Below are 16,527 nucleotides of genomic sequence, written 5' to 3' on the forward strand. Positions count from 1 at the left end.
GATCATCACAGTCTAACACCAAGTCAGTTAAACTTCAGGGATATTAATCTCAGGAAGCACAAGTGATTGTGATTTTGGTGCAATTGAAAGTGACAACAGGTGCAATAAAGAGGGAAAAGCAAGACAACCCCCAAAAAGGGAATAGTTTTACATGTGGTGGCCACAGACAGTTGCTCTCTCCTTATCCTTCCTGCATGATTCTTCTCTAGTTTTGTGTTCTGCTAGTGTCCTTGTCACTGCTGGTAGCATGAGTTGGTACCTGTAATCCAGTCAGGTTGCAAAGGTAGTCCAGCTCCTCCAGGATGGCACATCCAGACATTTGGCCGCAAGAAGGTGTGCTGTATCTCCCAGCAAAGCTCAAGAACATGGAGAAGATAAAGGGAGGTCAGTTGTTACAGAAGGAGAGTTAGACAGGGCCATTGAAGGGCATAGACCCAGCAGCAGGACCAGCATATGCTCCTTTACGCGAGGAGGAACAGGAGGAGTACTGCCAGAGCCCTACAAAATGACCTCCAGCAGGCAACTGGTGTGCATGTTTCTGACCAAGCTGTCAGAAACAGACTCTATGAGGGTGGCATGAGGGCCTGAAGGGCCTGAATATTTGAATCATCAATCCTAGACCCCTCAGTCGACTGAGATTTTATGTACTATTGGGGAGGTTTCAGTCCCCAGATGTAGCTACAAATCTAGCGCTCCTGTGCTTGCTTTCACGCTGCTCATGGGCACAGGCAGCTGCAGACCCAGACTCAGGGTGTGTCTGAGTGAGACGGAGGCAGCTGCCTGGTAAGGCTCCGACATGACATTATCCTCTGTCTTCTGGGTAGAAGTGGTGAATTTACCTCTCACAGCAACTTAAGTTCAATCTGTTGTTGGCATAGTTAGCACACATTAGTTTTGAGGGCGACCTTGGCTTATTTACTATATTGCGTGAATGTCACTGTCACCCTGGATGTTCTGTTAAATCCCATTCAAACTCTTAAACTCTCAAACTATATGTGGAAAAAGAGGAACTAATGGTCAAATACTTGCAAAATCCGATGTTACCATGAACTGTGTTTTTGAATCAATACCACATAGACCATCCTGCTGCTTTAAGTACTTACCCGAGCATTAAATATGGATTATTCCGCCGCTCAAAATAGTCTCCACCAAATGCACAATTTACTCCTGTTAAAAAATGTTTCCTAAAAACTACAGTGTCCAGCTGTTTTTTGACAATAAGGTATAAAATATCACCAGCTTTATCCTTTCAAATTTTTTAAAGTTTCCTCATCCCTTTCACCCTGCTAGGAGGACAGTGCAGACCTCAGGTGCCAGCTCCAGTTTGCCAAGGAGGAGTCGGGCCTGATGAGAAAAAAGATGGCGAAGCTTGGCCGGGAAAAAGACGAACTGGAGCAGGAGCTGCAGAAGTACAAGTCAGTTTACGGGGACGTGGACAGTCCCCTTCCCCTGGCCGAGTGCTCCGGTGGTGGTCCTCACACCACTCGAGAGGCTGAGCTGCGATTACGACTCAAGCTGGTGGAGGAGGAGGCTAACATCCTGGGCAGAAAGATTGTGGAGCTGGAGGTGGAGAACCGCAGCCTGCGGGCGGAAAACGAAGACATCCGCTGTCAGTATGAAAGAGACTGTTTTGGGCGGGAACCTTTCTCCAGCATGCCCTCGTCACCATATGGTGGTGATGCACTGGATTCGGCAAGTGAGCTACGTCGCCATCTACAATTTGTGGAGGAGGAGGCTGAGCTGCTGCGCCGCTCCATTTCAGAGATTGAGGACCACAACAGGCAGTTGACATCTGAACTCAATCGCTTCAAATTCGGCCCCAGCAGCAGCTCTGTTGGCGAGGAGGGTAGTGAGGGAGTATTGTTTAAGCCTGGTAATGGAGGGAACGGTAATGGTTCCAGCAGCGGGATGATGATGGAGGAGCTCAAATCAGCCAGGATGCAGATCAATGAGCTGAGTGGAAAGGTGATGAAGCTGCAGTACGAGAACCGAGTCCTCATGTCCAATGTCCAGCGCTGCGACCTGGCTGCACACCTTGGCCTGCGCACTGGCAGCCCTCGAGACAGCGATGCAGATAGCGATGCAGGCCGACGGGAAGCCACTGAGGAAGAGGAGGCAGGGCGACTTCTTCTCCTCCATCCTAAGAGGGAGGGCCCTATTGGGGGCGAGAGTGATTCTGAAGACCTGTTTGAGAAAACGACGACCACCTCAGGATTCGGAAGCATCAAACCCTCAGACGGCAGCGAGCTCAGTGTCACTGAACTGGCCAACCGCAGGAGGGAAGAACGGGAGTCATTCACCAACGTGAAACGCGAGGCAGAAAGGCTCAGCAAGACGGTGGACCGTCTGATCACAGACACCGACAGTCTGATCTTTGAGGGCAGGTTGCTGGTGACGACAGGAGAGAGCCTGGAAGGAGGGGCGGCATCTGGATCCAAACCAGACACCCAAGTCCTGGACACCATCAACACCCGTATGAAGGCTTTCCGCACTGAGCTACACATCTTCATGGAGAAGCTGGACCATGTGGGGGAGGGACTGAGAGAAAGGACAGACGATCTGTCACCCATGCCAAACCTCACAGAGTCCAGCAGCTTCCTGTCCACAGTCACGTCCATGTCCCGCGACTCTCCCATTGGCACCTTTGGAAGAGACCTGGTGACAGACTTCCAGGTAAGTTCAATGGACAGACTACATGTGGCTTTTACCACTGTTTTTGAGGTGCTCTCTCTCAGTACATTTAGATGTTTTCTTTCTTTGGCTGCTTGGTTCTGTTGCAAAAAGAGGGATATCAATATTAAGGAAGAAAGCCTGTCAGCCAGTGGCAGGTAGCCATTTGGGAAAAAAAATCAATACTTTGGATTTTCTGACGACCACTGCAAACAAGATGTTCTCTTAAAATCTTACATAAGAACATTGATTAGTCTCCAACCTCAAAAGCATCTAGCCTGGTTGTCCAGACGATATCATGTTGCAGGAAAGTAAGGCCGAAGACAAGACAATATCGCACCAGATGGCTTCATTGCTTTAAAATAGCCAAAAACTTTAAGTCCGCAAAATCCTGTCAAACAGCAGATAGCCATGAGAAAACCCACCGGCGTATTTGTAACTGTGAGAATTCATTTAGGTTGGATTTAAAAGGCCCTAAGTGTGCATTCATTAGTCAACCATTTAAGGCCAAAATAAAATAAATGAGATTCTTAGTCAGCAAATCAGCTCTAATTAAAGACAGTGTCAGCACTGTGCATCTTTAGCAGAACACATACGATCCACAGCCATGCCTGTCAATGGGAATCTCATTAAGTTGTAGGCTTTAAGGATAGGTTCGGATTTTCTCAAGTTCCCATGACTCAATATCCACATGCCTGTATGTATGTTGAGACAGTTAGGGGTCTTTGTTATACTTTCTCTTTTCCATAGTGACAGCAGTGCAACTCCACTGTAAGAAATAAAAGAGAAAATCCACAGCCCCCGTTTGGTGCAAAAATGTACACTTAAAGGGAAAGTGTGACAATTTTACACACCAGTGTGTCAGGGGCGGACTGGCCATTTGGAGGTTCTGGAGAATCACAGAACGGCCGGTACTCCAGGACGGCCGGTGGCCGCCATGCAGTCAGCACCTTTTTTTTTTTTTTTCTTTTTTTCTTTTTCTCCCTGATAATCTACTGTTCCACGTCCAGTCCGCTAGGTGGCAGCCTTTAAATTGGATGCCAGCTGGCCCATAGATATCTATGAGCCATCCGGCCGCCAATCAAATTGAATAAGAAGGAAGCGCATACCCTATGCGCACCCGTTGTTGTGGGCTGGGCCGAGTCAAAGTCCAGGGCTGTTTTTTAGTACCAGTCCGCCCCTGCAGTCTGTCTACGGGTCTTGGAGAATACTAATGCAAATGTGGAAGACGTTGTATAGAGCCTTTTGTGGCTCCACAGGGAGCTGTGGGAAGTCTGATAAGTAACCTCAAGTGATGTCACATGAGTCAACATTGGGTGGGGCCGAAGACTACAAGTCTGAAAATGAAAAAAATCTATTGGCGTGAAGTTTGAAAGAATTTAGCTTACCAGGTCACCAGCCACTCCTCATCTGCTTGAGGCTAGCAGCTCGAGGCTACATTAGCTGCTACTAGCATAGCACACCTGAGTCTCAGACCAAATTGTTTGATGTTGAGTTGCTTTGTGGGTAATGTAGGCACTGGGTTTTGACAAGGAAGAAGAATGCATGGAATGAAAAAGACAGGTTCTGCTGCATCGATTGCTGCTTTCTTTTTTTTTTCTTTTTTTTTTTTATTAATAATAGATCGCAAGTCAAGCAATGGTTATATGAGTGCACTGCTGAATTGGTGGAGAACTCTTTTGAAGTCAGCCAAAGTTAATATGAGGCTTTAACAATCTGAGTTGACCAAATTAAGTTAGTCTTTTTTGTGGTGTGTTTGTGTGTGTTCTCTTTTGGTTTAATCTTTATGAACAGATTCTTGCATATGTATATAGAATCTGTTGGCAATTGGCCAGCATTTTGGTATCAGAAGTTTGTGTCATCAGGTATGAAGTTTGAGTGGCAGACAAAGAGTCTGTATGGAGACGTGGAATGCATTGGCTGAAATACAGTCTCTGAACCCATTTGCTATCGACTGGTGACAAATTAGCTTTATATTAGATTTTTCTTGAAAATTTATCTGCATTCATACGCAGATATCTGTTTAAAGTGATTAGCCAAAATGACAGTGCACAGAGCACAGAAGAGGAAGTCTTGGTCCAGATATTTGCTGGCTACACAAGAACTCCTGAAATATTGTCCATTGCCCCCATCGTTGTCAGATGACAGTCAACTTCAGAATGTATTTTTGCAAAGAGGGCTGTGGATTTTGTCCAGCGTTTTTAATGTGGAGTCGTACTATAACAGGTTGGGAGTTGTCACTTGTCAAATGGTAACAGGGTGTCCTAAATCCTCAGAGAGGACAGAAACCTCCTGTGGAGCAGACAGAAAAAGAGCTTGGTTACAGACCATGAAATTGGGCTCTCATGATCCCTCTGATTTTGATGGTTTTAAGCAGGAAGTGTCAGGAGAGTTACCACAGCTGGTTTGTGTGATTCTGCTTGTCCATCCTTCAGTGTTGGCTTTTCCTATTATTGCGAAGCAGAATTCACCAGGCATTGGATTGGTCACCCACTTATAAACCACCCTGAGACAGGTTCGATAGACTTGAAAAATCCGAACCTATCATTTAAAGCCTGAAGAGGAAATGTTGACGTCCAGAGCCAGCGCAGGGAGACATAACAGGAGCCTCCTCTCCAACATGAGCCACCCAGCTCTACCACACTGGCACCACTGCCACCCCTCCCCTGTCCCACCACCACCACCACCATTGCTTCCTGCTGCTGCAACATTCACATCTGCATCTCCATGCACATCCTCATAGCCAGCAGCCCTGCCTGCCTCCTTCTCCCTGCACTCACTGTCTGCAGCTGCCCTGCTTCCAGTCAGCCAGGGCCAAGGGAGGGTGCTTAGGAGGGTGCTTGAGAGGGTGCTTGGTATGAATGGAGTAAGCACAAAAGGAGTCATGGCAGCTTCTTCCATTTGGCTCGATTCAAAGCTTTTCCTGACATAGTGCATGATAAGGTTTAGTAAATATTTTTCTCTCTACAGCTTTGCTACACCATGCTATCATTTGCGTGACTCATTATGACACACAAATGGTGTAGCTATTATATTTGCACAACATATCATCTCGCACACACACAGACACACGTGGGATTGGTTACTCCATGGTGTTGCCAAGGAGACGAACCATAAAAATGTGTGCACTGTCTAAAATAACCTCTCTTGAATAAAAAAAATATAGTTGCATGGTGCTGTGTGAGTTGCCTGTGGAAGAACCTCGCTGGCTGGCATCCTGCTTTCTGTTCTTGTTTTATTGCAGCTTAGTGTAAGTCAACATGTCAACATACTACTGTGTGCTCTTCCAAAGCAGGTTCATTATCTCTGCGCTGCATGATCAGGCAGAAATCTTGGGTGTGTTTTCTAATCAGCCAGACTGTCGTACGGAGTAAAACAAACAGCTCTTCAAACATTTCTCACTTCAAGAACCCAATCTGCTTTGTAGAGATAACAGAATGAAGCTGCCTCCATACTCATTCTCTCCAATGACTTGTTTCTGCTTTGCTCCTCTGCCTGTAGGTCTCGCTGGTTAGTCTGGGTAAAGCTGGGTGGTTTAGTCAACGCTAACCACTGTACTAACAACTCACACCTATTCAGAGTTATTAAAGCCTCCGTCCATTGAGAGTTGTTGAAAATAACTGTGGAAGTTTTAAATGTAGTAGACTACAGAGCAAAAATATTCACCACTGCAGCAAAGAGTAGGGCATACATTTTATGTATATATAATCTGTTTAAAAATTGAGATATGATATATATATAGAAGATATGTACAGAAGTGCATTCACCAGAGAAGAAGGAATTACCTCATAAGTCCCATAATTTTATTCTAATAATCTCATAATAACAAGAGCCGTGTGTCATGATTAAAAAATTTTGATGACATTTATCTTGTTAATTGTTTGAAATGGTATCTTGTAAGTAGGCCTTTCGTATCTCATAATTATAAATAACCAAAGTATCCTGCACACTGTCCATCACTTTAATGGTATTTCAGTAACTAAGGCATCAAGTAAAATTTTGCTCTTGTGATTGCTCTTGTTAAGTTTTTTCTAAGATAAAGAATAAATCCGAGATGTAATATTAATTTTAATATCTTATAATCATGATATTTGTTTTGTAATTATCGTATGAGGAGTTTTCTTGTAATTATGACTTCTGTAATGTGTAACTGTGACAAATCTCATCGCATAATTCCAGGAGGCTCATAGTGAAGAAACTTGCACACTCATTACAGATTTTCATTTCACTATTATCTTGAAAAGTGTTTTCCCACAATTATGAGGTGTCGAACTTGTTCTCACTTTATTTTTTTATTATTTTAGTATTATATCAACAACATTTAGATTAGCAATATGCAACTTACGACCTGCAGGCTAAATCAGTAGGGTGTCGGGTGGCCCACTGACCATTTTCCAAGTTTTTATTTTATTTTATTTTTTAAACTGAAAATAAAGAACCAGAGTGCAAAAAAAAAAACATAAAAAAGAGCTAGTTTATTTAAAAAAAAAATGCCAGGGGAGTATCCTTCAGCCCTGAATGTCCACAAGTCCTAGAAACTCTACTGTTTACACCTGAACTGTGAGAGGCTGCTGCGACAGGCCCCTGGCCTCCTGTCATTTTGCAAAAGTGGCCCCTGGGCAAAGCAGGTGAAAAAATGAGTATCCCTGATGAGGTAAAATTCAGAGGTGCGGCTCTTGTAATTATGAAATTTTATAAGATAATCATGAGATAAAGATGTTGCAAATATGAGATAATAGCTTCAAAATATGGAAGTCATAACTATGAGAATATGTTTTTTTCATTTGGTAATTGTTACACACTACTATAGATATCAGTTTGGCCCAATATAAAGTTCCTGCTAGTTAGGAAGGATCCTCACTTGCAGAAATAAAACGTGGGCACTGCTACAGATGGGGGCAACTAGCATGGCGCTGTCTTAAAGCTCAACTGAAGCCTCAGATGCCTCCAGTGTATTTTAAATGCTTTACTGTTTGAAAATAATGATGCATCACACAGGCTCAAGATGCAACTTTCCTTAGCTGACTGCTTCTACAACGCACACGGCTGTGCACAGGCATGTGTTGGAAACCTTTAGCGTGCTAGCTCTCGCTCTGCAGTTTGCCGTGGTATCTCTCAGCTGTTGGTTTGGACTCATGTATCCCTCATTGCATGCGCTTCATAACAAGTGTTTTGCATTCTTTTCCCCCCCAACTCCCTCTCTTTGTTCCTCTTTGTGTTCCCGCCAGATGTTTCAGCCCATGATTTTGTTCATCCTCATTCTCGTTCTCTTCTCATCTCTCTCATACGCTGTCATCTTTAAGTTGGTCTTTCTCTTTGCGCTTTTCTTCGTACTCTAGTCCGTTTGTTTTTCTCCACACCGTGTAGTCTGTTAGTTAATTTTCCCCCCTCTGCTTATATTCTTTACCCATTTTCTGTTTTATTTTTGTTTTGTTTTCCCCGCCCGCTTTCTTTCCTCGTCCCCTCACCCCGTTTGTTGTCTTCTGTCTGTTATGTCCACAATCCACCTCACACATCTCCCCCCGATACCACCACCACTACCCGCACCCCTGTATCCTGCACCTGTCACCCATCCCCCTCTAACCCCTCACACCCACCGTCCACACCCCCCTCCCACCCTCCTTCCCTCCCCTTCCCCACCCCACGTCACTCACAGTCCGGTCAGAGGGATGAGCTGGAGTGGCGTCTAGGACAGGAGCGAGGCGTGGAGCCCCAGAGCCAGAGCCAGGGTGGGGGCCAGGCCCAGAGCAGGGGAGCCACGGGACTCACTAGGTACCACAGGCCCCTGGCTTTAAGAGCAGAGGTCAGTGCCTCCTCCCTCCTCCATCTCCCTTCCACCTGTGGGACTGAGTTAACACTGGCTCCACCACGAGCCCCGTACACGGGCCTTCTGTCGATCTGGACTCTATTTTCTTATCATTTAAATCGATCAAAGACAAATCTGATTAGTTTCTTCTCTGTAGAGCGACAAGTCCTTTCTTTCATGGTGAACTGTTGTGAAATACAGCTCTGCAGGGCCTGTAGACGCCCCGAAAGCATGTCATTTTTAATTTAATTTCGTTTCTCATACGGGTAAATATATGGCTTAAAATAATCTATAGTCATGCTTCTGCAAAATGAATTTTTAAAGTTGTCACATCGTTGGTCACACCTTCAATGAAATGCAGTATATGTTGTTTCAGAATGAGGGTCATTATACTGAGAAATACATTATTCTGGGCGCGTCTGAGGTTTGTTTTTGGAGTTTCTGCTGGCTTGAGAAGCAGTGCACCATGGTAAGAAAGGCTTAACTTGCCCTGCTGTGAAGCAATTAATAATATTTACAGGTACAGGATTTTGACTTTACAGTTTACTGCAAAAAACACTAGAAAATATCTATTACTTCACCAAAGAATAACAAGTTTTTCTACTGTACTTCCATATATATCCATTCAAGGTCAATTCTGAAGCCTTCTTACATTACAACCAAAATATACAAGTGTCTCTCTGACTATAAATTATGATTACAAACTATAAATTTGGCTGATTTTAACACAGGATCATATTTTCTCAAAGGGTTTGTTGTAATCAAAAGGCCGCTCAGTCCAGCATGTCTAGTGACACTCCAGCCACAGTCACTTTTTTCAATGCTGAACACGATTTCACTTCATTCACTCACTCTACTTTCACACTAAATATCTGCTCCTACAGCCACTGATCTTTATTTGTTTTTAACTCTTTTTGCTTTAACATTTTCTTATTGCTTTTTTTAAATTCACACCATGTGCCCCTGGACGTTTTGTGATTGATTTTTGCTCCTTTGAATTAACAAGCAGATAACAGATCGTATTAGAGGACTTTATTTCACCAAATTTGTCAGTGATATGTTGTGTTATAAAATGTGAATTAATCTGCTGGTGGACAGTTTGTTGCCCTTTAAATCAGTGTGAGACAGCAGCCATGTTCAGCTACAGCATATCGACTTGTTAGGTGTATGTATGCACTCAGTGTATCACAGCTGAGTCTGCACTCTGTAGTGATGCCCTCTGGCACCGGTTCATCACTACCGGCTGCACCTCTGTGACTCGACTCAGCAGATTATATGTATATGAAAGTGCAGCTGACACAGAAGTGTCACAATACACTTGAAGCACAAAATCAAAGAGCGCAATCAGAGAGAGCAATCGGTAACGCCGTTGCAGCGCACATCAGCTCAGATCTGTTAAATCCTTCAGTGACTCGGCTGTTTAATAAACCGGCTGTGTAATTGCTGGACACTGTGATTCATAATCGCTGCCTCATGCCTGTGTTCATAGAGAAATTTCCCGCTGTTATGTAATGCAGAGCACTGGCAGCGGCGGTGTTGTGACACTTTACTGTTACAGTTACAGTTATGGCACATTCATGTGGATTCCTTTGTGTCTCTGTGCTTTCTGCCGCAGTGTAATCTGCGAGGTGAAATGAATGAATGGGAAAGCGGCTCGGATATGGCAGGATTAGCACTGCACTGTAGGCCTGTGTGATTTGCATTTGACATTGGGCTGACAGGGAGGTGATCCAGGGTCAGTACACACTGAACAGCTCAACTTACTGTTGGAGGGTGCAGTAAAGGCCCGCACGCAGGATGGAGGGAAGAAATCGCATTAAAAGCCGCTGCAATTTCCAAATTGTCAAAGTCTGCACTTTGAGTTTTTTCAGAGGGACAGACAGGGATGTCTTATAAATGAGTTGAAGAAGAATCATCACATTCAAAACCATAAACATAAGCATCTCATTTCCCTACGAGCATTTTTTCACCCGCAATTAAAAAAACAATAAAAAAAAAAAACCCTCATGCATTTGGTTTCTTTTGCGATTGCTGTATTTGACATATAAGATATTATGATTTATTTCTTAAAGTGCACTCTTGGAAATAATAACTGTCACAGTTTAGTGATGTTTTATTTTGGTGGTAGAGACAATGATTGAGATGAATCTATGCTTTCATGCCACAGTGAACTCATCAGAGTGTCATCAGTGTCATGCAGCTGTAGCAGAGTACATTCACTGTCTTAATGTACGGTATTTATGCAGTGACAGTACAATTTTGTTCATCACAGCTTCAAGCCTTTATTTAACCTTTTAATATCGACTAAAAAAGGTCGCGTAAGAGTTAGAAATAGTTTTTGGAAATGTATTTGTTTGCTTTCTTATCAGAATTGGATAAGGAGATAGAAGTCAATCTTATGTTTGTATGGTAACTATGATGTAACAGCCAGCAGCTGATTAGCTTAGCTTAGCATAAAGAAAAAATGGTAAACAGCCAGCTTAGCACTGTCCAAAGGTAACAAAATTAACCTACCGACACCTAGCTGACAAATTAACATGGTGCATTTTGTTTGTTTAATCCATAAGAATATCAAAGTGAAAAAAAGAGTTGCAGTGTTACTGGTTGTTATCATTGTTCTGTAATGATAACTAGGTACCGGAACCCAAGATAGGTGGCGCCTCTTCAGTCCAACAGATCTGCTCGCCTGGCACATGCACCAAAAAAGTTTCTAGCTTCCAGGTTTACTTCAACAGTATGTGGCCTACTGAATATGTGCAGCAGTGATTTTCCCAGCGGGCCCGCCTGCGAGCTCCCATTTGGCACATAGACTTTACATTGTGATGACGTCACAGACTTTTCATATATAAAACCTCCATGGACCAAATTCATAATAGAAAGAGTCAAAACTGATCTTGTTAGCAGTTTGAGGTGTCCTGTCAACAGTTTAATAAACAGTCAGCAGTCTCTTTGATATGATGATTGATGATCTATGGGGAAAGTGCTTTTTGGAGTCTCCGCAGTGACTTTCTGGAGTCTCCACTGGGGTGACGTTGAGAATCCAGGAAATTTTTTTACACAAAAAGTTTTAGAGGTGCTAATAGGCAGACGTTTTGTAACCCTCAGACAGAGCCAGGCTAGCTGTTTCCCTCTGTTTCCAGTCTTTATGCTAAGCTAAGCTAACCGTCTGCTGGCTGTAGCTTCATATGTGGTGGAGAGACATGAGTGTGCTATCGATCTTCTTTTTCCCAAAGTTTTCGGACCATTTCTTTAAGATTTATATAGTTTCGTTTGAGGTTTGATCAAAAAGCTTTGATGAAGAATTTATTTTGTCCAGATCGAAGTGTGCAGCATTAAATTATAATCATTTCCTGAGACGTTGCAGAAGAAGGTCTAATGGGTTTCTACTTGAAGTCATGTGAAAGTCAGATCTCATTTGAGGTTTTTCAGCTCTGCTCAGTGAGTTTTAGTTTTGCAGTGGAAATGAAAAAGAACAAGTGAAATCAAGTGTGCTCATCTCATACACAAATCCTTGTGATGTTGTTTGGCTATCAGATAAAGCTTAACAGAGAGACAAACAGAATGAGAGTGAGATATTAAGATGTGATGTGATTTATCCAAAGTATTGGTAAAGTAACTGTGCTTTGTGCTGTTGTGGGTTCAGCTCCGGGACACGCCTGCCTCTGAAATCCAGTTTCGCCTGGATCACGAACGAAGGCTGAGAGCGGCGACGGAGGAACGAGAAGCTGTCGTTTCTCTGCCGCAGGTACAATAATGCAGTCAGTCACGCCATACGAACACCAGTGTAAGAACTCCGGTTGCACACTTCATTTGTTCTGCTATCTTTGCTGAAGTTTGAATGTGATTTTAATTAAGTGTCTCCACTGGAGGGGCAAAAAAGTTTTACGTTAATATCCAAACCTGCATTTTGCAGACTTAGATTGATGTTACATATGAACTTTTTGTCATTTTTAGGCACACAAAATCATTACCAGCCCTCATTTCGAGCTTAAACAATTCGTTGATCAACCCATTTTTAAAGCAGTAGTGGCTCTTATTCTCTGGTTCTTGCTTCTTGCGTATAAATATTTTTTTAGTTTGCGTAATCTTTTGAAATTGAATTAAACATCTTTGGGTTTTGTATGGTTGGTCGGACAAAAAGAGCAATTTGAATATATATCAGCTTGGGCATTTTCTGCTATTTTCTGACATTTAAATCATAAAACATAATGTGTTTTATGATTTTACATCCCTCATTCATCAATTAAATAATAAATATTATTTATTTTTTAATTGATGAATGAGGGATGTAAAATCCGTCTTAAACCAATAAACCTACTCACATTTATGGAGAATAATGACTCGATACATTACTATTAATCTCACTTATTTAATTACTCACCATTAAAAGAATACAACAGTTTTGACTTAAACCTGTTATCATCTATCTGAATCAAATCTTTCCTTCGATCCCTTCAGCAGCAGGAAGATGAGCGTCTGCGTCTGGAGGCCCAGCGTGCAGGTCTGGAGCTTCAGGGACTCCAGACTCACGAGGTGCCCTGGCCTCAGGAGAGAGCCGTGCTGCAACAAGAGCTCCGCCTCTTCAGACGCAACACCATCATCTTCTACATGAAGCTCAGGTGGATCCTTATGCACTGGAGGCTCAGCCGCAAGGACGACTCTGGAGAGGAGATGGTAAACCCAGAGGTGAGCCAGAGAATTACATAAATATGTGCCTCCAATTTATAATAAGAGGCATAGATTCTTAATTACTCGATTATGCATGTGTTGCTCACTTTCCATTGTACGTGCTGCACATTTTTGAAGGTATTTCTGTTTTTTTTGTGAAAGCAAAGTCAGTTTTCTAGTTTTCTTTAAATGTATTTTCCAGGTTTTAAAGCATGCAGTACAGTTACTGTAAGTGAGACAATTTTTCCAATCTTGTTAGCCAGTTTTAGCTGAGTAAAATGATTAATCTGCCTGTTGGGTCATGAACACAACTATTAATGATATTGTGAAGTTGTATTATGTGTATAGATGCAGTATTTTTAACAAACCAAGAGACAGAGACATCATGCTGAAATGTAGAAACATTTCAGTAAAGAGAGATCAGTTGGACATGCTGGGCAAAAGTTGGAAAAGTATGTAGGTACTTATTTTGAAGTAGCAACAGAGAAAGACTTTGGCAATTGGATTTCATCAATGTGAAACGTCTTCATTAAGATAAGATAAGCTTTTATTGATCCCCCACAGGGGATATTCAGATGTTGCAGTGGCACAGATACTAGAAAAGTAAAACATAATTAAAGGTATATAAAATGAAAATAGAAAGTGCACAAGAGCAATTAGATTAAAAGTTTCAAAACAATCAGAAAATGTGGAGGAAGTCACACTTTTGCCCCTCGGGCTTGTCCAGGAATTAAATCTGGGACCTCTTGCACCCAAAGTGACTTCCTTACTCTAAAACAGCAAGCTAAACATTAAAAGTAGCCACATGAGGACAGCAGCTAAGACAGTATCCATGCTGCTGGTGATGGAGAAAAGCCAAGTGGCGGAAAATAGAACCTCTCAGTTGAATCATCTGGAGCGATCTGAAGGTTACAGTGAGAAGGAGATGGTCAGACTGACAGACAGAATGACAGGAAAGAGCAGCACACAACAATGCTGCTCGTCAGTCAACTTTCAGCCTGTTTCATTTCAAGAAACCAGGGCAGATGTAAGTAAAATTTATTTATATAGTGCTTTTTGAAGACATAGGTCACAGAGTGCTTCACAAGGGCATTATACAACAAGACAGAAATCATAAAGACAATGTGACTACATGGGTCACGTAAAAAGTGTGCAACTAGCAAAACCATTCGCGCACAATTCACACCACACAACAGCAATGTAGAATATAGAGTGAGCTGAAGGATACGGGTGAAGTAGTTCAGCTACATAAGAGGGAGCCTGACTGTGTAATGCTATGTAAGTAAGAATGGGAAATTTGAACTGGATGTGATGAAGAGAATTTGTGAATGAGAGGAAGTCTGATTGTGTGGGAAAGCAGATGTAGCAGAGAGAATAAGAGACGGAAGAAATAGCAGAAATTTACCAATACAGGAATAAAAGCAAAACTTAAAAAATGAACCTCTGCTAAAGCTTCAATTGAATAAGAGTTGTTGCAGCTGATTTTGGGGAGAATTTAGAATTTGTTGTCCATCCCCAGTGAAGAGTTCTGGTTAATATTAAAAGGAGACATTTTTCCATGTTGTCTTAATCAATGGATACATCAGATGGTAGATTAACTTCCAGGATATTCCTGTATATTGTACAGTACAGTTCTTAATCCACAAAGCACTTAAGCATATCAGGCTGTGGTTCAGTGGCACCAAAGAAGTGACTCATCCTGAACCACATTCAGTCCCGTACTTCCTGGCAGGGTGCAGATTGGGCTGCAGGACTGATTGATAGTCTGGTTAATTGATCGCCCGGCTGATTGAGCGACTCCATTTGATGCTCAGCTGGCTCATCCAGCAGTCAGAGCTTCTCCTTTTCTTGTTACCTTCTCGAGCTCCTGGTTGAGTAAACTTGTAATTTATGAGATGGACTTTGTACTGGTTTTGTTTTTGGGAATGTTCCCATGTTAAGCACTGGTAGTTCTTCACCACACATCACCCAGAGAGCACGGAGCAATTTGGCCTCCACTGTGAAGTCTTTTGCCCTGAATTTTCTGTGAACTGAAATACACTGTCTGCCCAGTTCCTCCTGTCTATACCAAACAAACGTCTTTTGTGGTTGCTAGAAACATAAACACACATAATTTGGCTTTATTTTGAAATATTACCTTCTTTTTTTATTGTGTTTTGTGCACTTTTTTATGTAATTTAATATTATTTATGGAATTAGGGGTAAACTATGCAGGATTATTGGTTACTATTTGTAAACAGGCTCGCCAGTGACAGTGAAAGTAAAAGCCAATCCCAGATTCACCCTCATTTGGCATTTTGCCCCACTATATTTGCATTTTTAGGCATTGTGTCTCTTGGATGCCTGCTGCTTACAGTCTGACACCTCGTTGCTACCTTTTTATAAAGTCTCGACCTCACTTGAGCACCGTGGGGATGCACACCCACAAACGTCTCACGCACAGAAAAAAAGAAAATACAGGCAGAGGGCAGGGTCTCTGCAGATAAATACACCACCACAAAGGTCTACTGGGTCAAAACTGATGATTAAGAGGGATTACTTCTGTATAAGTCTGTAGGAAAATCCTGCATAGTTTATTTTCTTTTAATTCTGTCCTGACTCATCAGTTTATTCATGCAGCCTCTTGTCGTGAAACTAATTTGTGCCCACAGATGGTGCAGCAGTGAGGAGCCCACGTGTACCTTGCGGGATGTTTACCACCTGCCCTTGACTTGACATTGAATCCCAACAGAACATTTTCTCAAGTCATATTTTTTTTTAAAGCCCTTAATCACCGTTGCTCTGCTTCACAGTGCTCACATTTAGAAACAGTCAAATGAAAAGATGCCTTTCAGTTTTATAAACTTACTGAAGACAAGAATGGTTACAATCTGTGGACTCACAGAATGCTTCCTGAATCATCTGCAAGGGTTCAAGGCAGTCCTGTTGTGTAATGGACTCATAAACTTTGTTGAAAAGTCTGTAATTCTGCTGACTTTCTCGAGAAATAATATTCTGATGTTAAAATACGTAAATGGCAGAGGAAATCTGAAATCATAAAAATGGTGGGGAAAAGCTGCAGTTCTCTCTTTTGTGCATGGAGCTCTGTGTACACAGCACAACTAACATTCAAAGGCATTTTTACAAAGCTCTGTCTTGGGAGCCGCCGAAATGAGACACTCCTTATATCTAGTAAATCAGAGAGTTTGCCTATACTGTAGGCCTAAATGGGCTTTATAAATCTATTGTAAGGAATGCAGATCTCTCAAACTGACTGAGGGCCATGTGTGTGACTTATCAGTTTCTCTTTTAAGGGAACCTATTATGATAAATTTCAGGTTCATAATTGTATTTTGGCTTTCTACTAGAGCATGTTTACATGCTTTAATGTTCCCAAAACACTG

General features: G+C 42.3%; 1 protein-coding gene across 7 annotated transcripts in view; it reads left to right on the top strand.

The window, feature by feature from the left end:
• Window positions 1–16,527, top strand: part of LOC125902330 (microtubule cross-linking factor 1) — a 98,416-nt gene that overhangs the window by 44,778 nt on the left and 37,111 nt on the right. For 4 of the 7 annotated variants that reach the window (XM_049598578.1, XM_049598585.1, XM_049598583.1 and 1 more), the window contains exons 5-8: window positions 1,291–2,673; window positions 8,327–8,473; window positions 12,120–12,221; window positions 12,935–13,162. In XM_049598578.1, the coding sequence (XP_049454535.1) occupies window positions 1,291–2,673; window positions 8,327–8,473; window positions 12,120–12,221; window positions 12,935–13,162 (1,860 nt within the window). The remainder of the gene's footprint in view (window positions 1–1,290; window positions 2,674–8,326; window positions 8,474–12,119; window positions 12,222–12,934; window positions 13,163–16,527) is intronic. The other 3 variants (XM_049598579.1, XM_049598580.1, XM_049598582.1) reach the window with 3 other exon arrangements.

This window comes from Epinephelus fuscoguttatus, linkage group LG15 (assembly GCF_011397635.1).
Source record: "Epinephelus fuscoguttatus linkage group LG15, E.fuscoguttatus.final_Chr_v1".
Classification (NCBI taxonomy): Eukaryota; Metazoa; Chordata; class Actinopteri; order Perciformes; family Serranidae; genus Epinephelus; species Epinephelus fuscoguttatus.